Source organism: Conger conger, chromosome 5 (genome assembly GCF_963514075.1).
Source record: "Conger conger chromosome 5, fConCon1.1, whole genome shotgun sequence".
Lineage (NCBI taxonomy): Eukaryota > Metazoa > Chordata > Actinopteri > Anguilliformes > Congridae > Conger > Conger conger.
The window spans coordinates 14,974,215-15,000,934 of record NC_083764.1 but is presented as its reverse complement, the minus strand read 5'-3'; the positions used below and the strand labels follow the sequence as shown (position 1 = coordinate 15,000,934).

At 43.1% G+C, this 26,720-nt stretch overlaps 2 protein-coding genes across 6 annotated transcripts in view; both read left to right on the top strand.

The window, feature by feature from the left end:
- Positions 1-10,049, top strand: part of cdk19 (cyclin dependent kinase 19) — a 41,733-nt gene extending 31,684 nt beyond the window's left edge. For 2 of the 3 annotated variants that reach the window (XM_061243092.1, XM_061243091.1), the window contains exons 11-13: positions 746-824; positions 2,390-2,623; positions 4,521-10,049. In XM_061243092.1, the coding sequence (XP_061099076.1) occupies positions 746-824; positions 2,390-2,623; positions 4,521-4,646 (439 nt within the window). In that variant the 3' untranslated portion in view covers positions 4,647-10,049. Of the gene's footprint in view, positions 1-745; positions 825-2,389; positions 2,624-3,272 lie in introns of all 3 variants that reach the window. The other variant, XM_061243093.1, reaches the window with a different exon arrangement.
- Positions 10,050-16,583: 6,534 nt separating this feature from the next.
- Positions 16,584-26,720, top strand: part of tab2 (TGF-beta activated kinase 1 (MAP3K7) binding protein 2) — a 38,575-nt gene continuing 28,438 nt past the window's right edge. For all 3 annotated transcript variants that reach the window (XM_061243324.1, XM_061243325.1, XM_061243323.1), the window contains exon 1: positions 16,584-16,904. The gene's annotated coding sequence lies outside the window, so the exon portion shown is untranslated. The remainder of the gene's footprint in view (positions 16,905-26,720) is intronic.

The following is a 26,720-nucleotide window of genomic DNA, read 5'->3' as shown; positions in this document are numbered from 1 at the left end:
CAACCGGCTTCCTCTGCCCACCATTTGTTTTCCCACCTGAATTCAGTTTTAAGAAGCTACCTGAGATGCACCGTCATTGTTTCAACCTGATACAATGTAGCAGACAGAAGCCAGCCTGGCCCATCACTTATTAATAGTGAGAGTTAGTTATTAACGTAACTAGCGAGATGGTTGTGCCATTTCTAAATGTCAGTTCAGGATTAAAACATAACACCAAGTTACCTATTAAGGCTTTGCATTACTAATTATCTCACTTCAGATTATTCATTCAAATTTGTGTCACGCACGTTAAACGCCGGTAGGCCTCTCGTATTTTACGAAACAGGAATAACAGCAGTGGCAGAGTAGATGTGTGAAATATGATACACACTCTAGAGTGAAGTCGGTCTGAACCCAAGCCTTAATACTGAACATTATTTATACTATGTGTACTATCATCTTTTAAGCAGGCTGGTACATTAGACAAATACACATGACAACAAGTAACTTGGGATGCTTATAAAGTACAGATTTGCAGGCCTACAATGATTGAGTTAGCACCATGTTTTTCACTCAATCTAATTTGTTAGTTATATGTCTGTTGTAGTTCTGTAATGCAAAAAAAAAACTATTGTCAAAGAGGAGAAAGGCATACTGTGGGAGGTTTGAATCTCTGATCTTTTCAGACATTTATCTGTTTGTTCTATTGTAAGACAGTAGTAGGTCTGCACCCAACCACAACTTTTGTTCTGTTTTTTCTCCTCAGTGTATTTGCTGGATGTCAGATACCCTATCCAAAAAGAGAATTTCTAAATGAGGATGAACCTGAGGAAAAAACAGAGAAGGTAATGCTTAACTATTATTTATTGAATGGTATTATTATTATTCTTGTGGTTGTTTTTGTTATTTTATGATTGGCAGAAAAATGGATAAATGTTTTACTTTTCTCTGACAGATCATTTTTTCTCACATTCTTTGAAAAACAACATATTTTATGAGCCACTGTGACTCTCCCTGCTACTAGAACCAGGAAATATGCTAATAAACCAGCCAGGCCACTTGTAGACTACCTTCCACGTGGCTAGAAGTGCTAGCTGAATTCTCCTATTCAAGGATTGCTAATACTGTATTAGCACTAAAGTAAACTCCGAACACCAAGTCAGCTCACTATGTTTCAAATAGTGCAACTTTCCTTATGAATAAAAAAAATAGTACTTACAGATCATCTTTGATTTGTGTGTGTGTGTGCAAGTCTAATTCCTTCCGTTTTCATAAAAACTGGGTATGAGTCACGGACACAATCCAGTTTAGCATACAGTGCCATGGCAATGGTGATCCACTGTGGGGAAGCTGTTGCTAGCCATAGAAGACCAACCGGGCAGGCTTATACACCGCAGCCTGCAAAACAGAGTGAATAGGTGTTTGGACCATGATGAACTAACATGGTCTTCTGAACACAGGGACATTGTGTAGTTATTTATTCTCTATAAATATTGGTCCAATTCACATCAATCAAAGTGTTTTTGTGCGTGGGATAGTCAATAAACAACTATAATCATAAACCGCGTTCCTTGGGAGAAACTCTACCTTTGAACGAACGTTAACTTCTGATGGAAGCGTTCTGTGTTCTGTTTGGAGCGCGTGAGTTTACTCACAAGATCCTGTAGGCATCTGTGGGATAGGCATGTTTTTTTTTTTTTTACCTTGAAGGGTCTCTGTCCTGGGCTACACCTGTGGATGTGTGTAATACACTTTCACAAAACAGTCTTCAGGTAATACGCATGCCAGCCCCCTGAATGCATGTTGAAACCTGCACCAGTAAGCTGCTTTGAGAAATTCCTGATTAGCGTATAGCTCGCTTATTTCTCAAGCCATTCATGTGCAGAATGAAACTGGCTTTTCAGCTTTGTTGGAGTAGAGAGAAAATGGGAGCGAGAAAGAGATAGCGACATGCGACAAAGATCGCGCGGATTCGAACCGCCAATGTCGCTCCGCCACTGAGACACCCCAGAACGAAATCTGTGACCCTCTAGAATTCAGAGCCCTTTCTGTTACATGTTCATGGACATTGGTAAATCCAAACGATATGTGCTGTACATTAAGACTGTTTCCCAACCGGAAACATTTTCCTTAACTCTCGTGTGCCATCAGGCGTGCCCCGTGAAAAAAATAATATATTGGTCAATTAAAATCCCGAAAGGACATTTAGGCCTACTGTCGACATGTCACGTCAACGGCAGTACGTCGATTACTTTTGAGTGTCGTGTGCCATGAGATTCTGTTAATTGTGGACAGTGTTGCGTGGATAAAAGTAAACAGTGCATAGAGGTATACGCCGAGGCTGACTGAAGACGCGCTCCTCCGCGGCGGTATTTGGGCTCTGCCTCACCGTCTCCCCGCTCCCGCGCAGAACCAGACGCAGCAGCACCAGCAGACCACCGCGCAGACGCAACAGCAGACGGCGGGGCAGCAGGCCCCCTCTCAGCAGAGCTCGGCCCAGACCAACGGCACAGCAGGGGCCGCAGGGGCCACGGCGGGGGGGGGGCTCCAGCACGGCCAGGACCAGGGGCCCCCCAACAAGAAACCTCGCATCGGGCCCTCGGGGGCCTCCTCAGGCACCGGGGTCATGCAGTCCGAGTACCAGGTACATCCCGCTCTTCCAAATGTAGGCCTTTTGGATTCTTAGATCTACACTCTCAGAGATGGTGACAGTGGAGGTACATTTTTGTTCTTCAAGGATAAAAGTACAGTAATGTTCTCTTTGACAACATTATGAGTATGTTTTCCAAGTAAAAAAAGGTACAAATTAATTATATATTGCTGGCTAGGGATACAATAACTACTAACCTATTCATACCTACCGCTCAAGCTACGAGCATTCATACCTTTTTGGGCACTTTTCATGCCTTTATTTCTGAGAGTGTACACTGAGCACCCAGTTGAATGTCTGCATTTGACATCAATTCAACATTTATTTCACCACACAAGGGCTCTAGAAGAGCTCTAAGTAGCTGTATTCTGAAATCCTGATGGTTCTGATCAAAGAAACCGCATCTATAGGAGGAAGACCTGTTAAATATTTACCCCCCTGGCCCCCATAATCCCTCAATATCCACTCTGGCAGGACTTGTTGTTTGTTGAAGACAAAAATCATTCCATGAAATATCATTTATTTTAAATATTCAGATTCACAAATGAGTTGCTGATTGTAACTGCACCTCATTTCCATGTGGTGAAGGGACATGTGGAAATGTAAGGGCATTCACTGATCATATTCACTGTTATGTTGAAAGAACACAGGCTGATCTGTCCTCAAAGGTTTGACCAAATGAAGCAGAAAACTCGCCCGCACGCTCCCGTGACCGTTGAGTAGTCCAATGCGGAGAGAGGCTGAGGCGATGTCATCCAACCCAAACGTTCCCCTAACACACACACCCCTCACCACCCTACCCCCCACCCTGTCTGAGAGGAGCACCGCGTGAGCATTCCGGAATTCCGGACCTGCGATAACGGGGTGATATTGTTACACCGAACCGTCTAAGCTCCAGATAAACGAGGTGACCTTGCTTCCTGCTCCCCCTCACACCATAGAGCTTCTCCAGGGAACCGGCCTTATCAGCCTCCTGGACTCTGGAACACAGTCGCAGAGGGAGTGTGAGGGAGAGAGGGAGTGTGGGAGAGAAAGCGGAGAATGAGAGCGAGAGATGGGAAACGGGGGAGGAGGTGCGGTGTTCCTGAACTGCCCCCGAACCTCTGCTGCCCCCTGCTCATCGCTGTGAGCTTGTCGCTGAAGGTGGTGACGGCGCTATATTTAGTCAGAACTGAGCCTGCACTGAGACAGCTGCGAGCAGCACTGAAATCAGGCCTCAGCAAGTGTATAAATATACCCCCCACTCCTCCTCCCCAGCTTGGAGGGTGAACCCCGGCCCACTTTCCCTTTCATTGATCGGCTGCCTCTATGCTATCCCAGAGTGCACCTCTCCCGTGTACTCTCTGCCAATGAGTATAAATAGGGCATCGTGCGGTCAGGGCGACCCAGGCCCAGGAGGACGACAGGGGCTCTCGCGCTCTCTCTCTCTCTCTCTCTCTCTCGCTCGCTCTCTCTGTCTCTATCTCTCTGTCTCTCTCTCTCTCTCTCCCTCACTCTCTCTCTGTCTTCTCTCTTTCTCTGCCCATCCCTCCCTATGTGAGCCCCCTGGGGTCAGCCGGTAAGACCTCAGATGAAGGTTGTTTTGCCTCTGCCCTGATGACACCTGAACCGTGCTAGAAAGTGTCCCTTAGGGCAAAGGAGGCATGTCCGGGCACGTCTAGGGACGGGCGACTCCAGGATTTTTGGAATCAGTGGTATTCACTCACAATTTAAGCTAAAGGTTAGGAATTCATTTCTGGTATCCTATTTAAAATCATATTAAAAAAATTAATTGGGCAGACTTCAAAACCAGGTCACAAACATCACAAACAATAGTAAGAGTGATAGTTGTGAATGCTTGGTTAATATTATCGTTTCTGTCTTTTGAAAGTTTCTTTTTTTATCTTTTCAGCACTCCAGCTCCCGCCTTGGTTACCAAAGCAACGTCCAAGGTTCCACCCAGTCCCAGAGCACCATGGGGTACTCATCCTCCTCCCAACAGAGCTCCCAGTACTCCCACCAGTCACACCGCTACTGAGGGTCCTGTGGATGTCTCGCCCTTTCTCCTACCTAAGTCTCGCCCTCACCTCCTAGCCTTTGCCTGCAATTTACCTTTCCCTCCCTCCCACACAAGCCCCACCCTCTCTCCCCCAAAAGCCCCACCCCCTTTCCCCATGCATGCCCAGCCTCTCCACACAACCCCCTCCCTCTTCTCCACACAAGCCCCACCCTCATGCCACACCTGCTCCTTCCACTCCCGTCAGTCCCCTCCCCCTTCGACAAAGCCGTCACTTCCATTTGACTCTTCCAAATCCTCACTCCCTCTCAGGACGAGCCCCCTCTTCCTCCCAGACCTTGCCCTTGCTCTGACGTGGGCCTCAACCTGCCCTAACTCGGGGCTTTTGCAATACAAAGGCATACTCAACATAGGAACCAAAAACGAAACCCTCCCTTACCCTTAGCCCAAGGGTAGTGAAATCATTTCTTTATTTAAAAAAAAAAAGAAAAGAAAGAAAATATACAGACTAAAGAAAAGAAGAAAGGGTCAGGTACAACCTCTTGGATAAACCCTGCTACACAAAGACAATGTTCTCAGAACCATAGCACTTAAAAACACATGTTCCTCAAGAGGAAGAATTGCAGCTTTGTTCGTTAATATGCCGCACCTTTTCTATTTGTTTAAAAAGAGACATTGTGCACTCTGTAGAGTTTTCAAGTTTACTTCAGCCTTTGTTTTGCTAAATATTTTTTCCATATTGAACAGTGTTGGGAAGAGCAGGAAAAGCAAAGCCCTTTACATTTATGGTTTTCTCACACTGTACAGTTCACATTAAGGATTTCTATCTCAACCAGACAAATGTAAAATAATAATAATAATATAAAAACATATTATTAAAAAGGAACAAAATCAAAGCCAACACTTCACCGATTTGAAATGGAAGAAGCAAGCTTTTTGGAATTCTTCTCCCATCTAATTTTGAAATTGCATTTGTACAGATAGAATATCAGCTGTCCAGCTGATGTCATTGCAGGGAATATAAAACATACAGTCTATATAAATGTGTTATTAGAGTTTGTTTAATAATGAATTTTAGTGACCTGTACAGATAGATTAGGACAGTGCAGTGGAAGGAGAGTTTGTGTCCACTCTCTCTGTGACCCCAGTAACAGGCTCTGTTTATCTGCAGCCTTCTCCACCGCCGTGACCCCTTGGACTCATCACACTAACCGTGCATCACAAACGGAGGGTCGTTTATCTTACAGAACTGTACAGCGCTGTCTTGTTTTGTCTGGGATCTTTTTTTGTTTGGGGGAAGGAAACAAACATCCTCTGACCATTCTGCAAGGACGTTTGGCGAGGCCGTTTCCACTACTGCGTGAACGTTTTTGGCACCCAACTTTCAGTGTATGCCTGTGGTGAGCATGCCGTGAGCGACGCCGGGCAGAGGCACACCGTGCGGAAAGGTCAAGCAACGGCCAGAGGGGGGGTCAAAGGTCACGCAATATGCACATCACCAGAAAAAGCAGCTAACAGTTTCTAAACCGTTCCACAGACTGTTACCTCCTGGCGATTTCTTTTTAATGTTTGTTGTGTTATCACGATTCTGTTTCCATCAATGTAGTTCAAACCTTTATCTTTTTTATTATACATTTTTCTCCAAACTCTGTCTAAGGGATTGCACTGCCGTTTTGACCTCCACGAGGCCCTGGAACAAAGACGCGGCGAAGAGACCCTCCCTCTGCCTCTACTTCCCTCCACCCCTGACTGAGCACTGACAATTTCAGCAGGCAGAGCAGTGGACACCACTCTTCTCTCTACTATTTATCCTGTGAAAAGTAGTCTACTGCAGCCGCACTGCGTGACCTAATACCCTGAGATGTGATACGACTGCACCACCCCCCCGTGACATTCTGCCAACTGGGAAACAAGGACATTGTACACCAGGGACATCTAGTGGTTATCAACGGAACTGAGCCTTCCTCTCCTCCCATGTCTCTCACTCTCGCGGTCTTTCCAAAGTACTCCGAAAGGGTGTGCTATCGCATGGTGGTGGAAGCAATGTATTGCAGTTACAGTAGTAGTGAGATTATTATCTGTCGTCACAAAACTGGGGCTCTATCTCGTTCTCTTTCTCCTCTTTTTCCCCCCTTCTCATTTTCTCTTTCTCTCCCCCCCCCCCCACCCCTTTCTACTCACAAACCAGGATCACGATGACCTTTTGGAAGACAATGTTTGTAAACTGTTTAAAACTGCCTTTGAGCTGTACAGAAATCACCAGCCGTACTCAACTGGCACACACCGACTATAAACACTGTCTCTTCTGAAAGTTATGGAAAGTCAGTCGTTTTAAGAGAGGAACAGCTTAGTTACACTGCGACATGGTGCTGCATCACAGTCGCAAACAAAAGGTACTTTGGAACGAAAGCTGTACGCGCGATTGTTGGAAGCTTTCCGTATCAACCAGGCTCAGTTAAACACCTGTCACAGATGCGCAGTGACCGTGTTCAACTCCTTGAGTTAATGATCCTACCTAATCCATTCTTGTGTTTTTTTACTGGCTGAGAACGCTCTTTTTTAATGACGTCTATAAATCTACTGTCTTTTCTCCTTCCCTCTAAAGTAAAAATTGACAACATTTACAGGTACAGGCTGACCCGATCTTTTTATGAGTATTACGCAGACAAACGTCCTTGTGATGTTTCGAAGCCTAGCAATATTGTGCTTAGAAGTTTTTGAATCTGCACTGCGAGAGTTGAGGTCGTTGCCAGGACGCCAGATAAGGAAAAGGCACTGCTCCTTGTTCAAGTGGATTTCTAAACAGTGATCCAAACTGTTTTATATATCTCCTTTATATGAAGATTTGTTACTGTTGGTGTTGTTTTTTTTATTTACTGTTGTTGTTTTTTGAATTTCCCCTTGGTCAGGCACAAAGGCCAGGTGTTGCAGCAGCCTTCCAAAACTATATGGTGTATTCTGGGAAATGGAACCAGCAGCTTTTCCGGGGTTCTTTGCCAAACTTCTTTTCTATGCTTAAAGTATGGCTAAAGAGCAAAGTGTGTAACTAATATACTGCTCTGAATTAAAACTCTACTTAAGCGAGGTTTTAAAGTATTATACTGTATGTGGCTTCCACTGACCGTGGTGAGGTAATAAAATCCATACAGTTCCTATGCAAAAGTGAAAGAAAAGCTTTTACAGTACTTGTGTAATGCCTCAGTTTTTGTTTGTTTTTTTGGGGCATGAAAATCACTGGTTTCATATGGTTGAAGACTCATTGTTTTTTTTAACGATTTTAAATAGAATTTCCATTCTGTATTGTAATTCCAAATAAGTAGTGAGTAATAGAACCTGGCATTCATTTTAGCCTCATCTCCTGTCTGGTTAGATACTGCATCACAATATCTATATTCAAACTGAAATGTTTTAAGAGGAAGCATGTATATGGATAGTATACAATCATATTTATTATTTCCATATATAAACCTACTTATATGTGTGTTTTATGATATTTCTGTGTTAAGGAGACTTGAGACAGAACTGGACCTATGTCTGACAAAACCCACATCACTAAATAATTGTAAGGCTACAGTACACTTGCCTGTCAGGTCCATGAAATAAAAACATAATTTTGCGCTGTAAAAGCAAAATCATATCAATATTTTGATAGTATAATGCTTAGCAATTAATTTTTTGTATGGTCTTATTCTGATATTGTACAGGAGGACACGGACAGTCATGCCGGTAATAGTAACGATTTTTGCTTGAATAGTAGGCGTGTTACTGTTGTGGGTTGTCCGTCAGGTTATTCTATCTGGGTCTTGTTTGTTTGTCATCAGGAAGCAGAGACTTCCGCGCTCATCATCATGTTTTCTTATTTTTTACTGGACTGAAACAATATATTTCAATGTGTGGACAGTGCCTTTTTAAGTCTGAGTGTTTAAACCTCAAGGTCGCCGTCTCATACACCATTCAGGACATGTTTTTCATTTTGCCTTCTCAGTAGAGGTTGTTTGTTTGTTTTAGTTTTTTTTACTTTTTCATTTACCAGTTTGTGTCTTTTGCAGAACTTTATTAATTTACTTCAAACAGTGGCAGCAAGCAGATAGATATCACTCTTGATGTCAGTCATCCAGTGACTTTTAGGAAAAAAAAAAAAAAACAACATAACAAATGAAATGTTAAGTTTGTCTCTTCAAGTTAATATTGTCCTTTCGTCATTAAAATACAGTAACCGTAAGTTTTAAATGCTGTACATAAGAACACATTTTAAGAAATCTTCATTGAAACGTAATGCTATGATAATTGTCCTTAATGCACTGTTATTGCTGAAATATTTAGTGGTAAATGAATACTATTTAATGTTTTGTTTGTTTTTACTGTCTTGTTTAGACACTAAAAGTATGGCAGTTATAAGACAATAGGGCCAGAAAATGCTCTTTTTAAGGAGTTTTTATATACATGTATAGATATATAAAGACTCACTATAGTATACATCTATAAATGATAGTGCACTTCTAAGTCTGCACCTGTTCACATTTCCCTTCTTAGTGTATGTATGTTGCATGTGCTTGTCTTTTCCAATCCAAAACTTTAGCACTTACTTTACTCATTCAACAGTACGTACAGAGACTACTTGTACAGAGACTGCAGCGAAGACCTCTGGCTTGTAAAGGGCACATACGAGAACATTTCATTTCCAGGAAGTGCAATCTTCATTACTCCTTAGATACGACCGATGGTAAATGCCTCAAATTATAATCACATTTCTATCATTTTTAATGACATTTGATCTCATATACAATTGATTATTGTATGCTAAGTGCTTTATATGGGTTTATATTTGTCTGTCCTTAAAACTGGACATATAAGTGACCCCTCATCAGTGGGCCTTATTCTTGTAAGGCTCGGTAACTATGATCCAAACTATTTCAGAATTCTATTTTATTTTTGAAAATTATTATTATACCTTTACCCTTTTTTACATTACCCTTCTTTTCCTGTTGCAAATAGTTTTGAGGCTCTCGTATGGATTGCAATGAAGGTAAAATAATTAAAATAAAAACATTAAAATAAGGTGTCTTTTGCTGCATGGAGTGGAGCGTACCTCTGGGGTACAGTTTGAGTCTCCCCCAGTGAACATGGTTACTTTGCAAGCCTGTGTGACTCATGTCCAGTCTCTGTGTAGGTGTGTTTATGTGTGTAAATACACACATATGCACAAAGCAAGCATATGGTCAGAACTTATACTGTGTCTCCATAGCTTATGGCAATATGAGAATAGCACAGTGCAGGAAATAAACAAAAATCATTTATACTCTACGGCTGCTTCTAGCTAATTTGTCCTAATTTCACTGTACAAATGACTGTTAAATGAGAAAAAGTCATGTATATTTATTTTATATCCTCTATTGTAATAAATCTCTTTTGCTTCAGATGAAAGGTGTCTTTTTTCCATCCCATAATGCAGCGCTACTCAACTCCACGTCCTGCGGGCCGCAGTGTCTGCATGCATTTGCCTCAACTCTACACCAACTGATTTCACTAATTATTTTACCTGCTTGGTTGAGATAATAAGCTAATTTGTGAAAGCAGGTGGTTTAGCGCACGGTAGGAGCAAATACCTACGCCCGCAGGACGTAGAGTTGAGTAGCGCTGCCATAATGTAACTTGACTGTTGTGAACTGGAGTGCATTCACTCCCAAAGTTTTTCCCAAAGGTATGTGGAGTGAATGTTTAATACATTGACATTGGCAATATCTAACAAATATATCAGTCAGAAATTGTATTTTGTTATGGTCTCATTTTAAAATGAGAACATCTTTTTTTAAAATCTCCTTCAGGTTATTGATCATTATAAGTATTTAATATTATTACATCTTGGCAATACAACATGAATGCTGATCGTCCAGTGAAGTTGTAAATGATTTAGAGGCAGAAAAATAAATGCAGATCCATGGTTCTGCCCCTAGATGTCACCGTTTGATCTTTAAGTTGCAGCACTGTGCCAAGAGGGCATGGGAATGAGTGCTTTGTCCGTTAAAAAAAAAACTTCTCTTCTTCACAAACACCCCTAGTCATTAATCTCAACTAGCCAACTCCCTTTCTTCAAAATAACATTGTAATTATCACCCAGTCATAGGTTTTGATAGGTGCTTATTTGGATTGTGGGATTTCAGGAATCATACCCGATTCAAGCCAATTTGGTTATAATTCCTCGAATTCTTATATCCTCATTTGTGTCATGCTTCCTAGAGAATCCACCTACATGCTGCCTAGTAACTGAGTTACCTTTATTTCAGTGGAATTTTGCCTGCTGTATCAAACAAGTGCCACATTCAACTGCATTTCATAGGTGTGGCAGATAACCGCAAAAGACATTGAAAATCCAAACGAGAACCGGTAAGCCAGGCGCTGACACCAGCCAAGCGGCGGCGCAGAATGCACCGAGTGAACCCGGCGGGCCCTGACTTATTACTCCAATCACTTTGGGGAATTTATGAGCCGGAGGCATTGCCGCAGAATGCATTAACACACATGTGAGCACATTTCCACGCTGTCTCGAGATGCCCCTCCCCCGGGCAACTTCTCCAGCCCCCGCCCGTTACTCTACGTGCTGCCTGCACCACCGAGCCCCACAGCCCGGGTGGTCGAACGGTGTGAGAGTGCCCCCCATAAAAGCCTCCCTCAACATGGGGGGGGGGGGGGGCGCATTCCACACCCCCCCGCCTCTCCGATGACCCTACGAGAGGCCTTCTCTGTGGCGCTGCCACACCTGTGTTATCAGGGTCACAGGGAGGACACTGACATTGCTGGAGCTCCAGGGTTCTCGTGATAAGACACCCGTGCGCGTACGTCAGCTGGGGAGGGGAAGAGACTGTCGAAAAGCTTGCCCACGGACTCACCCACAGGGCCAAGGTTGCGGCGAGGCTCTTCACTTTCCCTCTGTGGGCTTGGTGGGGTCAGGCAAGGCGTCTGAAGCCCAGCTAGAGCATCCTGGGATAAGCTTGCTGCCCGTGGCCTTCTCCCAGACTCCTCAGATGGGGGGGAGGGGGTCAGCCCTGTCTTCCATCACCGCTCCCTGGTCGGTAAAGAATGTGGGCCCTCTCCTCGGAAGGTTGAGCTGACCGAGCGTTGCCGACAGCGGTCTGAAGCTTGGAGTGCTTTCACACGTACCCACAGAAATAGAGTGCTCATCGCTACACGCAGAATGTGAATACCGGGGCCCAGCGTGAAACCTGAGTAAATCTCAGGCACTCGATTGCTCGTCCAGCAGCTATGCAAATGCTTGTTACAAGTTTTTCTGCCCGTGATTCTAGTCCTGGCCTTGTAAAATCTCTCTTTCTCTCCTCCAGATTTGATTTGCACAAACCCTTATTTACACAAAAGATGAATTGGCTGAATGAATACAAAATAACTGATCTAGTTTGACTGGAACCTTTTCGGAAGTTGCAGTACCTATTGTACTAGGACTGATACTAATTAACAAGAACTGAATTCCCAGAATAACTGGGATATTACCAGTTCAAGCCACGGCCATGTTGCCTACAGCCACGATTCAGGACCATTTCCTTTGTTCTTCTAGGTGGAAGGTGGGTTTAGGTTAGTCAGGGTTCCTGGGGTTAACACTTCATTAGTGTCTCCTACTGTTATTCTAGGCACCCACGGGCAGCTAGTTGTCATCAGTAATAGATACACCTCTGCTCTGTTCTTTCGTGGTACTCAGAGGTCTGTAGAGTGGAAAATAGTTGCTAGCTCATTGGTGGCTCATCGTAGGAAAATGCATGCTTCAGCTGCAGTGCAGTGACTCAGGTGGCTAAAGTTGGGGAGGGAAAAAAGTGAATTTTAACATCAGGGTTTGATCAGGGCGTGTGGCTGTTCTGGCACAAGAAACGGGACGCAAAAAACAACAATATTAAAGTGAGGTGTATTTCGTAACTGCCGCACAGGGTACGTGAGATCGGAGTGCACTTCAGAGTATGAGTTTCAGTGTGATTAGGATTGGCCTGTCCTGCAGGCCCTAACCCTCATTTTGTTAACTGCTCATGCCCGGGGGCTGCATTCCTGCCCCCTTACCCAACCCCTACACACATCCCCCATCTCATTCTTATTGTTGTGACTCAGCAATGCCTATTTTTAAGAGGCTTGCACAGAACAAAATGATGACACGTGACCTGGAGGCATTGTAAATGACAGTCTCACGTCTGACACACGACACCTCCAGACCGTGAGAATTTTTTTTTTTTCCATAGCAGAATCAAGGAAGGTGAGCTTCAATCCCTGTAAAGGCAGTTAGCAGGGATAACTGTGTATCTATGAGCAATGAGCACCATAAGAAAATAAGGTGTCAATATTTATGTATGCTTTTATAGTCATAGCAACCTTTACTAAGTCTTACCATGTTCACTTCGCCGTAAACTGGCCAAGGACTGTGGGTATATTGTGTACTATTAGGAGGGCTTTCATAAAACAACTGTTGATAGAGAGGCACAGAATGTTATGTGCTGTTTCTACAAATCTGGGAGTGAGTCACAGCCTGAAACCCCGCCACACACACACACACCGCCAGGACCTGACACCTCAGCACTGTTGGAGACCAATCTCTCAGGGTGACAGGGGGAGGTCTACACTCCCCCCTCCCTATCCCAGGCCCACAACTGAGACCATAGGAAAGGCTTTGACACATTGGGCCAGTTTTTACAGGTTTTTGCCTTTGGATATTCTTTTTTGTATTGGCATGCCCCCACACTTGCATATTCTCTGATGGAGAATTTAGAAAATGCATATTTTGCAAACACACAACAAAACCTTGAGTTACCCCCATCTCGACATGAAAAATGTAGACTATTTCCATTTTCATGCCTGGGATTTTCAAGAACATGACAGTGCTCCTTGTTCAATCAAAGAAGTCTCAGTGTTTGCGGATAGGAGAGGTCTGTGTGTGCGTGAGTCACTGTGTTACGCAGACACACGAGACGCTTTGTGTTTCCACTCCGTCCACTGAGCAAATGTGCAGTCGCTTCACAAGAAAATTCCCACAAGCATCTGTTTTGTCACTTAGCCCTTGTGTTGGTTAATGCAGCAGAGAAAAAGAGTCTCCGTCCACATCAATCTCGGTCCACAGCAATTAAGCCGTAAATTTCTTGAACAGGACACCTGTTTATGATGTGCTCACAGGCAACTTCAACCACCCAATTGAACAGTTAAATGACACAGAAAAGCACATTTTACTCCTTCTGCACATTGGATACACATGTTTATGATCTACTGTGGGTGCACCACTGTGATGGACTGGGCGTGGCCACTGCCATGGCTTTCAGGCTGCGTGAACAGTTATATGATTTGCTGGTTATATGTTGTGTCATTCCAGACAGACCAAATTGTCTGACTGCCCTTATTATTTGAGATCATGTATATTTCAATTTCCACCTTGAATAATAGAAAAAGGACATTACATGAGAATAGTAGGGCATTAGCAATAGGTTATGAAAAGCAGCTGGAAGTTTTGTTCTTTTTGTCTGTACACCTTCATCTCACAAAATACTGTACCTGTCATGAAAAACTGGGGAGGGGATGAGACTGTCGGAACGTTGCCTTTGAGCCACAACATTAAGCAGTTTCGGAGCACTTCATTAAATTGCACAGTGATTTTGTAAATGGCTATTAAATTAGTCCAACAGGGTGGTACAATCCCAAGTGAACTTCAATTGAACAGACATATATGACTCGGTAGGATAAGGACAGATATAATCAAGAAAGTGATTTTTCACATGCAGCTGTTTATTAGGCTGCAATATCCCAAGCACATATTTTAGCTCTTATTCCAAGCTTTATTTTATGTTAAGTATCGCATGCAACAGCCATGGTGAGAAGAAATTCAGTTTAGACACAAGTCAAGCTAAAAATCCCAAACAAACAAAACTGATAGTATATTTGTTGGTAAACACATTACAGGAGCCTTGATTAGGAGCACTAATTATCTCTAGATGTGCATCGACCAAGCCATTGTAGGGCGGCCTGTAGTGTAGTGGTTAAGGCACATAACTGGGACACGCACGGTTGGTGGTTCTAATCCCGGTGTAGCCAAAATAAAATCTGCACAGCCGTTGGCTTTAGGCATTGCTCCAGGGGAGGATTGTCTCCTGCTTAGTCTAATCAACTGTATGTCGCTCTGGATAAGTGTGTCTACCAAATGCTGTATGCCAAATGTAATTTGGAAGATATTTTTACATTACATTACATTAATGGCATTTGCGCTGAAAGACCCTAGAGGGAAGTACAATTTCAACTGCTACCTGTACAACAAAGATAAGGACCAGGGCCTATTTGAATTTCTTTTTTTTTTTTAAACAAACAAATAAACAAACAAACAAACAACAAAGCAAAAGTGACCAAACTTAACTATCCAAATACTGCTTACCTAGCCAACTAAAAATACCGATACACAAAGTAAATCACAGAAAGACAACAATTAAGGTTCACAGGGAGGTAGGGAGGGATGGGGAGAGGTGCTGCTTGAAGAGGTGCGTCTTCAGTTTGCCCTTGAAGGTGGGGAGAGATTCTACAGTTCTGACCTCAACGGGGAGTTCATTCCACCACCGTGGAGCCAGAATAGACAGTAGTCGTGAGCGTGAGGTGGAGGTTCGGAGAGGGGGAGGTGCCAAGCGGCCACATTTGTTAATTAACACAGCAGCAACAGAATGTGGAATTAAGTCAGAAATAAAGGATACTTGGCAAGTAGCAGAATTATGCAGGTCTAGCAGGGTGGGTGACATGTAGTGCATTGTGACAAGGAATGTTAAAGGGTCTTCCCCAGCTTATCTACAAAAAATCATCAGACCCTACACCCCTGCCAGACCTCTTCGTTCAGCCTCCACAGGCCGCTTGGCACCTCCCCCTGTGAACCTTAATTGTTGTCTCTGTGACTTGCTTTGTGTATCGGTATTTTTAGTTGGCTAGGTAAGCAGTGTTTGGATAGTTAACTTTGGTCACTTTTGCTCTGTTTGTTTGTTTCTTTGTTCTCAAAAAAAAAAAAAGGGCCCTCGTCCTTATCTTTGTTGTACAGGTAGCAGTTGAAATTGTACTTCCCTCTAGGGTCTTTCAGCGAACTTATCCCTGGTTATGGGTATGCACTTTGTTGTACGTCGCTCTGGATAAGAGCGTCTGCCAAATGCCAATAATGTAATGTAATGTAATGAATGTAGGCTACAGTTTATGTATAAATGTATTACTTTAATCTGACAAAAAGAATGGTCCCTCTGCACAGGACCTCTTGCTCTGATGACCCTCAGATTACATGGATGATCCCCAAACTCAAAGTGGGGTCTTGTATCAGGCCAATATGTATTTTGGTTTTCACATTTGTGAAACAGCCAAGAAACTAGTGATGTGTAGTTATTTTACTCATAGTTTGCTATACACATTGTACTGCAGTGGTCCCTTGTTCATTCCAATGGTCCTGATGTTTTCGGTAGGTCATTCCTTTACTTGAACTACATTCCAACCTGTTCTCCAGTCATTCCAATGGTTCCTGTTTAGTAGGCTACAGTAGTAATATGAATAGGTAGGATATATCAAAAACGAATGTCCGTTCACATACGACTATGATTCATACCATTTTCATAAGGATAGAATAACCTATTTTCTCTCAGGATGCATTCGTTGCCTACATCAATTAAGTAGCTGCGTGCATTGCTCATGCATTTCTTGTGGAGCCACGACTAGTATTGCAAGACCGTCCAGTCCAACACGCTTCTGTTTTAGTTGGACTCAGACCTGCTTGGCATCTCCGAAATACTCCCACCTGTTGTCCTCCCACGTGTCTAGTGGTAGTTTCCACTCGAACAACAAAACGAAATTCTGCCTCTTCCTTAACGCACCCTGCGAAGAACCCAGCCCAACCATTCGCCTCCCTCCCCTTCTTCCTTACCAGTAGTTTCCCCTCGTCTAAATTTTTGCAGTCTCGCGATAGGCGCTTGCTAGCGCAGCCGCCATATTGTGTGACAGTATTTTGATTCGTATCTGTTGGAAGTTAGGAAGGAAAAGAGAAAATAGGGGGGAGTAGAGGGGGGATAAAGAAGAAGAGCTGTCAAAAGAATTCCGGAGTCTCTGAAACAGCGGGGGGCTGCGGCATAGTATCCCCCCACTCCACCGTCAAAACAGAGCAGGCCAGGGTGCTATTCATCCCCCTTTCCAAAGTTCCTCCTCTCCGCCTTTCTGTCATCACCCCGGCCCTGTGGAGATTCGGTGGCGGTGTCTCGGGTGTTGAAGGTGGCCCGGGGAGCGGCGGCGGAGACGGTAAGAGAAAGTTTCGGGACAGGCCCAACAGTAGCTGTTGGGATGTGGGATTACTTCTTTGATTTTAAATTACTGTGTAAATGTACTTTAAGCTATACTTTTATCGTACATAAAACTTTAATATGTCCGCCTCCACCCCCACCCCCCCTTCAGAAAAACTAAAAACTTTCCAAGTAGCAAGCTAGCTAGCATATGTTAGCATTCGTTCTCAGGTGTATGGAGTTTTTACTGTGTCTGATGGTTTCATATGCGGTTGCTTGCTAGCTAGCCTCTAGTAACTTTTCGGTTTACTCTGTCTAGCAAGCTCCAACCTAAGTACATTATTTTACTTAGCTAGCAATTTGATAGATTGCCAGCTGCTTTTAAAAATAAAGAAGTTGTGAGTCGACAATGTAGCTAGCTAACTTTTTGTGTCAGTAAGGTAAATGTTTTTGTAAGAAAAGTATTTTTTTCACTCGGGCTCGTGCAAAAGTTAGTGAAGCTCCTGGGAATGCTAACTAGTTAGCTAACGTTAGCTAAAGTTGTCATAAACTGGATAGCTAAAGTTTGTTGAAGCCAGCTGATTAGTTAGCTGACGGGCTAGCTGCAATGGTGGAATAACTAACAATGTTTGAACTTCTGGCTTTAGCAAGTCCTAAGTAAATTAAGCATTGGCGCTGATTAGCCAGTCAGCCAACGTTATGGAAAACATGGGCTCATTACGTTTGTGTTTATTTTTCTAACTGTCTGGATTAAGCAATGTGTTGTTGCCTAACGCTAGCCAGCTAACGGCTTGGCTAGCTAGGCATCTAACGTTACGACTTGCTTCGTTGTGCGAACTACGTTAGATAGCTAGCTAGACGGCTTATGTTATTTTGTCATTTTCACTTCGTGCGGTCCACGTTGTCCCCAAATAAACAGAAGGTTATGTGGCTGATAACGTACAGTTTGCTAGTGGAGGAGGCCCCGAAGTTAACAAAAGCAATTGGGGCAAGGGGTCGCTGACACAGCGTAACATTGATCATTGCGAATGAATGTACCTGATTTAGCCGGATTATTTGCTTGCTAGCTATTGTGCAATCACCACGTCTCTTCCTCTTCTTGTGAATGTTTGTGCTGAGTAAAATGTTAGCTTGATATAGCTAGTTTTGGTTACGCGTGGGATGCTTCGTACTCATGCACATAGTTGAAACATAACACTGCAGGCATGTAGTCAAAGTAGACTGTATCTTATAGTGGGTATGCATTATAAATTCCTCCGCAAGCATAGTTGTAAATTGACAGCTGTCCTACGTCTCCTCTTTAAGCTAAAGGAGGAATGCTTAGAAGTTGTGCTCGTATGGTTATTGGGGTTTCAGTCTGATTTGTCTGTCAGGTTTCCCAATAGGGGTTGTATCCTTCTGAAATCCACATGCCACCCCTTGAAGTGCCACATTGTAAAAGGTATATATGGAGTGTTAATGCCATTGCATGCTATTATTTGAGAATTAGCTTGCATTGTAGGCTAGTTAATTGGCTCTTTTTATGACGTCACCAAGTTACACCTTCTCTAAAGTGTATGCTTTACTCCGAACAGCCAAAAAATAAATAAAATAAATAACCTGTAGTATTTCATCTTGAGTGGATGAACTTCGAAATCTGTTGTGGTGAACTTGGTTTGAATTTAGTGTTACAGTTAGTGTCATTTCAAAACGAGTCATTTGACGCATTTTGTACTTCACAGCAACATCTCTTATATCATCAAATATATACAAAATACAATGTTTCATTTCAAGATTAATATATAATAATAAGTGGTACTCTCAGAAACCGCTGGATCCGCAAAAAGTTAGACAGGAAAGCGTGTTGGGTGTGTCCTGATCTTATTGCACATTGTTTCATGTCAATTCCTCAGCTCCTCACCCCACACAGAATATTTCCATTATCTTTATAAAAACTGCGGCCGGTTTATCACTTGGATCACTGAGTGAGGCCAGTTAAAATGTCCGAAATTCACTCGGTACAGTTTCTACAGAATGGTTGTGATATTGCGCTGCGACCACATGGAGATTAATTTCCTAGTATGAATATAGACGCCAAAGTCCAGTCAGGTCCGTGGGCTGTGTACAGTTGTAAGGAAGTGGGGTGGTTAGGGATCGTTCATTAGCAGCTTTTGCCTGTCCTGACTTGCAGTCAACATTGCACATCCTGACCAATGGGCGCCGAGGCCCAGTGTTTGTAGGTGCATACCCCTAACTGAAACCATATGTGCTTGGAAAAGGGCTAACATGTGGATGCACGGTCAGGACATTCTGATTTAGCACTCTTTAGGGTACTTGGCATGGCCTGATTAGCACTTATTGATGGCGAAATCACACATTCAGACGGGCTAATTGGCCCACCATCTTTGTACTGAAACCTTGATCAGGGCTAATAAGCATCTGTATAATACCCACTCTGTTTTTTGTTATTTGTGTTTGCCAGAGAGGTTTACAGCCACATATAGATAAGTGCATCCGATGGACTTTAAAACATAGCCTAAATATTTTGTATGTTTACATGGAGGGGGAAGGTCTGAAATACTATATAAATAAAGTGGAGGTGCTTTTGATGTGGGGGGGGGGGGGCATTATATATTTATTGCAAGCTTAAATAGGCAAGCTTGTTGTTCACCCTTTGAGTGGAGTTCTTGTGGCTAAAAATGATACAAATCCATAACATTATCAATGAGAGGTGTTTTGATTGGCCTTGTACCTGAGAAAGGCTCTTGTTTCTTCTGCATTGACACTTTTGATTAACAGCAGGGAAACCGTTAGGGCACGTAAAAAATATTTAATCAGGTTCCGCTGATGATATTCCTTCTCTGCTTTGACGAGAGTTGTTTAAGGTGGTGGGTGTGCATTTCAAAATGGTGTAGTTGATTATTAGCTACCGAGACAGGGGCAGACGGCATCTGGAAAAACCTGTTTGCAGGTTTTTCATTTGCAGAGCAACCAGGTATTCTTTTAAAATTAAGAATTGAGAAAGACATAATGAGAGAGACTTCAAGCGTGTTGTAAACAGTCTTGTTTGACAGCCCTTTTTATGTCAAAAATAAAGAAACCGCTGTTGTCTGCCTGAGGAGACAAGATTTACCTGCCTCTTTTTTTTGGCTGACTATTTCCTGTTAGATTATTTTCTTTCATTGATAATATTTTGAATGTTAATTTAAAGGACGGAATAACATTAATGTTCCAAATATCAGTCTACATCAATATTTTGTCTTGCTCAGTTTTAACTGACCCAGCTCGAACATGCATTTACTACGGCATATCGGAAATGCACTTCTGGGAATAGGCTTCTCCCGTCACCTAATAATTATCCGGTATTTGTCTCTGCTTGTTTTGAAGCTCATCATTTTGTTTAGTTTTTTCTTGAAAACTTTTGGGCTTGACACAGCCCATATCTTATAAGCCCTGGCTGTTAACGTACATTAGGTATGTATTCTGACCCTCTCAGGGAGAAGATTTTATGTCCTAACCCATCCCCCTCTGAGAAGAACCCTCCCCCCCCACCAACCAGAGTGACTGTTTCTCTCGGTTCCTAGGTCACGGGTCAAATTGCTGTGGCACAACAAGGGAAAAGTTGAGGCCGCCATAAGTTGGAACAATTCACTTCATGCCTTTCACACCTTTATATTATAGAAATTGCTACAAGCATTGAAGATTAGCAGTTATTATGTTTTTTTCTGTCCATTTTCCCCATTACCTAAATATGTTGACCATGGCCATACATTGCTTTTTCATGACACTCTGCTGCAAACATATATAATTGCTACAAGTATATGAGATTAATAGCACCTAGCACATTTTGCAACAAATCCTTTTTAGTATGACCATGGCCACACCACTTTTTGACAATGCAATGCATATAAGGTATAATCTAAGTTCTGTTGCATTCTTGAGTCTGGTATGTTGACAGATGGGGGGGAAATGCAGTGAAACACTGATGAAAACAAGCATCATATACAGTACTTCTATATTTCTATATTTGTCATAGTTTAATTGAATGGTTGTGAATCTTGTTTAACATGCCCCTGGGCATGTTATGAAGTGCTTGTATTTTTCCATTTAAAAATTGGTTGTGAAATTTCCGTTATCTAGTAGATCACAGACCGCTTTAGATTCACACTATGCTAAATTTGTACTATTCTAATTTCTGTGTGCTTTAATTAAGTGTGCTTGGATTGTCCACTTGAATTCAGGGGGTTAATACAATACCATTGGGATGTAATATTTAGCTCTTGCTAATTCTATTTAAATTGGGGAAACCATTGATTTCTGCACTTCAAGCACACCTCCTGTATGACAGGTAGAAAAGCATGTTGTCTAAAGCCAGCAGAAAACTGGGCTTCTTTCCTAGGAAAACAAGACAAGACTTTGCATTCCTACCACCAACTGCTGTAAAGAGGAGCATGTCGGTTACATCTTACTTATGAACTGTTGTCGACCATTAAATTTACCACCAACTAAAATGTTGTACAAACAGAAACAGTCATGCTCTGTAAGATTAAAGAAGATAAAGCATGAATAGTCCACGCGATGCATGAGAAGAGGGTAAGTTGAAGCCAGAAGACTGTGGAGCATGGCAGTTGTTTAAGAAATAAAATGAAATGATATTAAGGAGGTTGATATATTAAGTGAAGGGATATTAACTGTGTTCATTTCTCTTTTTTATTAACTACGCACATAGGTCCCGTAAATCAGCGTTGACTCCTCTTAACAACTGCGCTATATTAAACGGTGTAATCCAGTTATCTCTGGCTAAGTGAAATCACAACATTTGTCAAGCATCAATTTTGAAGCAGTATTTCATCCATTGCTTGCCCTGAAGAACAAAAAAGTCTTCTGTCAACGGCGACAATGGGCTATGCTTCAGAGCAACCGTGACCGGGCAAATAATGTGTCTGGTCCGCTTGACTGCAGAAGAGCTGGTTCACAGCGCTGCGAGAGGCCACACGGCCGCTTCAGCTGGGCTTCCTAGTTTCTGTTCATCCTGTTACTGCATGTGTGTCGCACGTCCCTGCACTCTCACCCAGTCCCCTCTGCTTCCCTAGCCAATTCCAGATCACCTCGTCCCCACGTCGGCGAATTGTAAATGCAGTTCAAGCCGTAGTACCGACAGTATCTGGCTAAGGCTAACTAGGTGTCCCTAACATGGCTGTTTTTCAGCATTTTTTTTGCTGAAGCCATCCAAAAGCATCATTGCTCAACATGAAGATCAGCTGCTAGACCTGTTTGGCAAAGTAGGCCAGTAAAAAGTAGCACTTGTAACATGTTTACACTAGCCCAGATTCAGCTGGGTCTCGATGCAGCCATGATTTTTGCGGTCGCGTTTGCATTAGCTTCAGATTACCTTGGCCCAGGTTCCGCCTGCTTGTTTTGTAATGTGGTACTCTTGGGGCAGGGGGGGGCAACAAATAGCAGACTATTTTTTTGTCATCCAAAAAGGTCTGTTTTCATAGCAGCTAATGAACGTGACTGACTGTGGAAGGTCGTTCCAGCACTATGGGACAAGAGTGGACAAGAGGTGGTGGTTTGAGGACTGTTGCTGCAACAAATCTTCACACAATAGCTATTTATGTTGTACACATTACATTGCAGTGAACGACACTTTCATAACCTTGCAAACACAGCTGCGGTCAGATGCAGTAGTGCCTGGTTGACCATTCTAGTGCTTCATTGAGCTGCTTTGGGTCGAATCATGTGCCGAAGAGTGAAGTCAAACTCGTAATTTCCTGAAATGGCCAGATTTTAAAGGAAGTCAAAATTGTCAAGTTAAGCGCAATCAAGTTCCATTTCATTGCTTCTTGCTTGAATACATTTGACGGGACCACTTGTATGATAACACAAACAATGTGGGGGTGTGACATGTATAGGAGCGAAATGAGGCAAATTTGACCTCTGAGGTAAGTGTACCCATCGAAAGGAAGTAAATGCAAATGACCTCCAAATTGGGGCCAAGTAATCGAAGGTGGGGTGATGTTGGGGTGAATCTGGATGTTTGGTTGCTTGTCAGTCAGGACGTCATCTTTCAAGATTTCTAGTGGGCTCAAATAAAAATGTAAATCCAAAAAACCAAATCAAATCTATATTTGTTTTGAGAAACATTTTATTTTATTTTTAAATTCAGAAGCCCCCCAGCCATTTCTTCATACTTTTGAACACAAGTTGAACATATCATTTTATCATTCCCTCTTTTATTGAATATTTGTTTAGTTGTAGGCCTTTTTTTCCCTGTATTGACGTACATCAGAGCGCTGCATTATTTTTATACACTGCTACTCTTATTGATTTAGGGTTCCCGCATTTGTGATTGTCGTAATGGAGTGTGCTGCTTGCGTCTTGCTGAGGAGAATGGTATTTGACTTTATGCATTTACAGCCTCAGGAAATAGGTGATGGCAAACCCAGTACATCCTTGTGCGTGGGTGCACTCTCCCTTCCCCTTCCTCCTCTTGACCTTACATGGTATACACCACAGTTTATTTCTCCTTTACTGATCCGACACACGCGTGCGCAGACACAATGACTGAAAGTAAAAATCGTTAAAAATCGTTAAAAATCGTTTCTGGTCATTTTCACGAGCTTAAATTTGTGGTGCATTATATTTGTAGAGAAATATTTGAAATAGCTTTCAAATGAATGATTTGAACTGCAAGGCAATGAGTGAAGTAGTTCATTTGCAGCATGGAGAACCCTAGGAAGGAAAGGGAAACTAGTGTTTACCTATACTGTGGTCTGACATATTTCGCAATCGGCGCATGTCGGATGTTGAAACCATTTTACAAAGGACATTATTCTGGGTAACTTCATCGATTCATTTAACAGCCAATCCAGTGGGAAGAGGCTGTACTGAGAATTACATTTGCATGCACAACGCCCCCCTCCCCAAATTTCAGTTCAAATCACTGCTGTTCTATAGCAGTAGGGAATGCACTCCTCCAATGCACTTGTCCTCAAGCCAGTAACTATTTTCCACTCTACAGACCGCATAGCACGCTGTCTACCGGAGAGCTCGCACCAATCAGAGCCAAGGTATATCCCTCTCTCACTGTAACTCATAGCCTGCGATGAGCTAATGCAGTGGTAACCCAGGAAAATCTGTCTGACTCGAATCTACCTTTCCGTGGACTTGTCAAAAAGGGCCAATAACCAAAGCGCCATGCTTGGATACAGGTCTTGCACAGCACTTCTGCTGGATACCTTTACCCACTGACCAACTTGTGAACCCAGTCATTGAATGGAGATTATTTTAGTCCAGTGTGAACTGCCTGAGAATGCAGTATCTGTGAAGCATATTTGTTATTTGTGTCAAGGACTAGCCTGAACAGGCAAATCCTGAATTGTATGCAGTAGAGCGTGGATCATTTGATGCTAAACCATTGTTTTGTTTATTGTTTTTAAAAAGAGGATGAATAGTTGGAAGTGAAGCAGAACATCAGTTTAGGCTGTATTTGCCAGTTGGCACCTCTCAGTGTCCCTATTACTGCTTTGGGGAGCTGGTTCATATTTGATCCTAAGGGAAGATTGCCTCATATCGACCCACCAACCCCCATTCCAACAATGATTTTGTTTTCCCAGGTCACCCATGTAATTAATAACCAACCTCACCCCCACTTCCCCGAAGCCTAGGTTAAGAGCGGTGTATTGGATTTGTGCTGAACACTCCAGAACTGGCACTGTGGAGAACTATTGCACTATTTTACAGAGCCTTTTTCACTCCTACGTCCTGTCAAAGCATCGTCTCCTGAACGTTTTCCCCCCCTGAAACTTCCTGAAATGAAATATGATTAAATCAGCTTACAAAAATAGCCCCCTTTTCAGTAATGTAAGCCGTAAATCAGCGTAAAAAAAAAAAGCTAAATAATTAAAGAGCTGCCCTTCTTCCTAATGAAGTGCTTTTCAAGTTCCCCTCACTGTAGTAATTTTGCTGTGAAATAGGATAGTAGCAAAACCATCCATTTACGGAATATAGAAGCGCCTCGGCTGGATTTAAACTAATTAAAACCAGAGCAGTTGTGTGTTAAACCATGGATATTTGGAAAAGTGGCAGAGCAGAAAAGGTCTTTAAAGACATTTCGGGGGTTATGGGGGGAAAAAAATATTGCCCCTGGAACAGCACACACTTGTATTTCGAACCAAGACAATGGACCCATGTTTAAGTGCTTCTAGAGGCAGTAGCCCTATGCACAATAATAATAACTATATGATTGTGATGCACTTGCGACCTTTTCGGGTAGGTATAATGAAATCTGGCCCTTCTGGTTTTCTGTTATACCCCATTAATCAATTTGTTTGGAACATTGAGTCCACTCGTGTGGCTTCCCTGGTCTATATCAGTCCCTGATTAGAGCGAAGAATGAAAACCAGCTCTACTTCTGGCTTTGTGGGCCAAATCTGTGTATCCCTGCACCAGGGTGGTTGAGGTCATCTTTGGAAGGCCTCGGCCCCTGTCTCTTTGTCGGTACATGGCTGTGGACAGGGAGTTCTGCCGGCTCATGTGGCCTCCCTGGGGGCCTCGGTGATATGTGACAGAAGGCCATCGGACTGTGAGGCCCTCACCTTTGGATGACGGACGGGTGGCGACCCCTCTGGCCGGCCCATGTCACTGCAGCCGGCGCGGGGTCACATGCCTCCAGGGCCAACTGCAACGCGAAAGCCACTCAAGACAACGGTGTCACGTTAAAAACGGCGGAAACCAGTGACAGGCGGCTATTTATTCTGAGGTGAGGAGGCCCTCAAAAGCCTTTAAGGGAAATGTGCAGATAGGGGGAAACCAAAGATAGGCCAGAGGGGGCGGGGGAAGTGGGCCAGACGACTATCTGATCTCTGAGTGAAAGGTTTGGAGAAGCGCTTCACCTGATAAGGCAGATAAGTGGCCCTTTCCCCTGTCTGCTGACGGCACAGGTTTCCCCCCAAACAGCACGGGTCTGGGCTGCACAGCTCAGCACTTGCGTCCTGTCCAGAAAAGCTACTGTTAGTGAGAAGGGAAATCGGTCGTGATTTACTAATATTTGTCTCGGCCGTATTGACGCAGGCACCTCTCCAAACCTCCAGGAAGAATGTGAATGCGAAGCGGTGGAAAGTCCAAATGTGAAATGGAAAGCGAGGCCTGGAGTGATGCGGACATTCACCCCCCGATTCTACCGTTCGCCACTGTCGTACAGGGCTGAGGGCTTGTTTGTAAACTTTCAATTCAAGATAACGTGCAAACCTTATCGCTGTAACAAGCGTCTGAGAAATAGACATTTTTGCCAAAGTCGTTGAACAGGTTTTGTATGTATGTAAAAAATATAGAACGTTGCAACTCTGAAGGCAACATTATGGATAACCATCGCATGTTGTTGATTAGACAAGCTGTTTGTTAGTGTTTGAGGTCTTCATTAATGCTTGAATCTTACGAACGCTGAACTTGGTTGCCTTATCATACTGCCGCTTCTCCTGTTTCGAAAATTTCTTTATCCAGACTCCTTGTAAGTTTCTTGGCAGACACACTCGCCCCATTTCAGTATTTTTCTGGAGGTTTCCATGCAGGTCTGTCCTTCATCATTTCACCCGCAGTCTGTTGCTTTTCTTTCATCCCTTCTCTCAAGTTTTACACACTAATAATGTCAAAGGCCCACAAGTGCCACAGTTGGTGCCTTTGATCTAATGTCCTGCAGCGGTATCGGTACGGTGAATGCAGTTCTGTCTTTCTTTCTTTCTTTCTTTCTTCCCCTTAGACCTCTGTTTCTAAAAACATTGTCTGGGTGTGGTGGACAGTGAAGTCCACAGTTGGATTCTTGTAAACGCTGTTGTTTGTTGTGGTTTGGGACGGC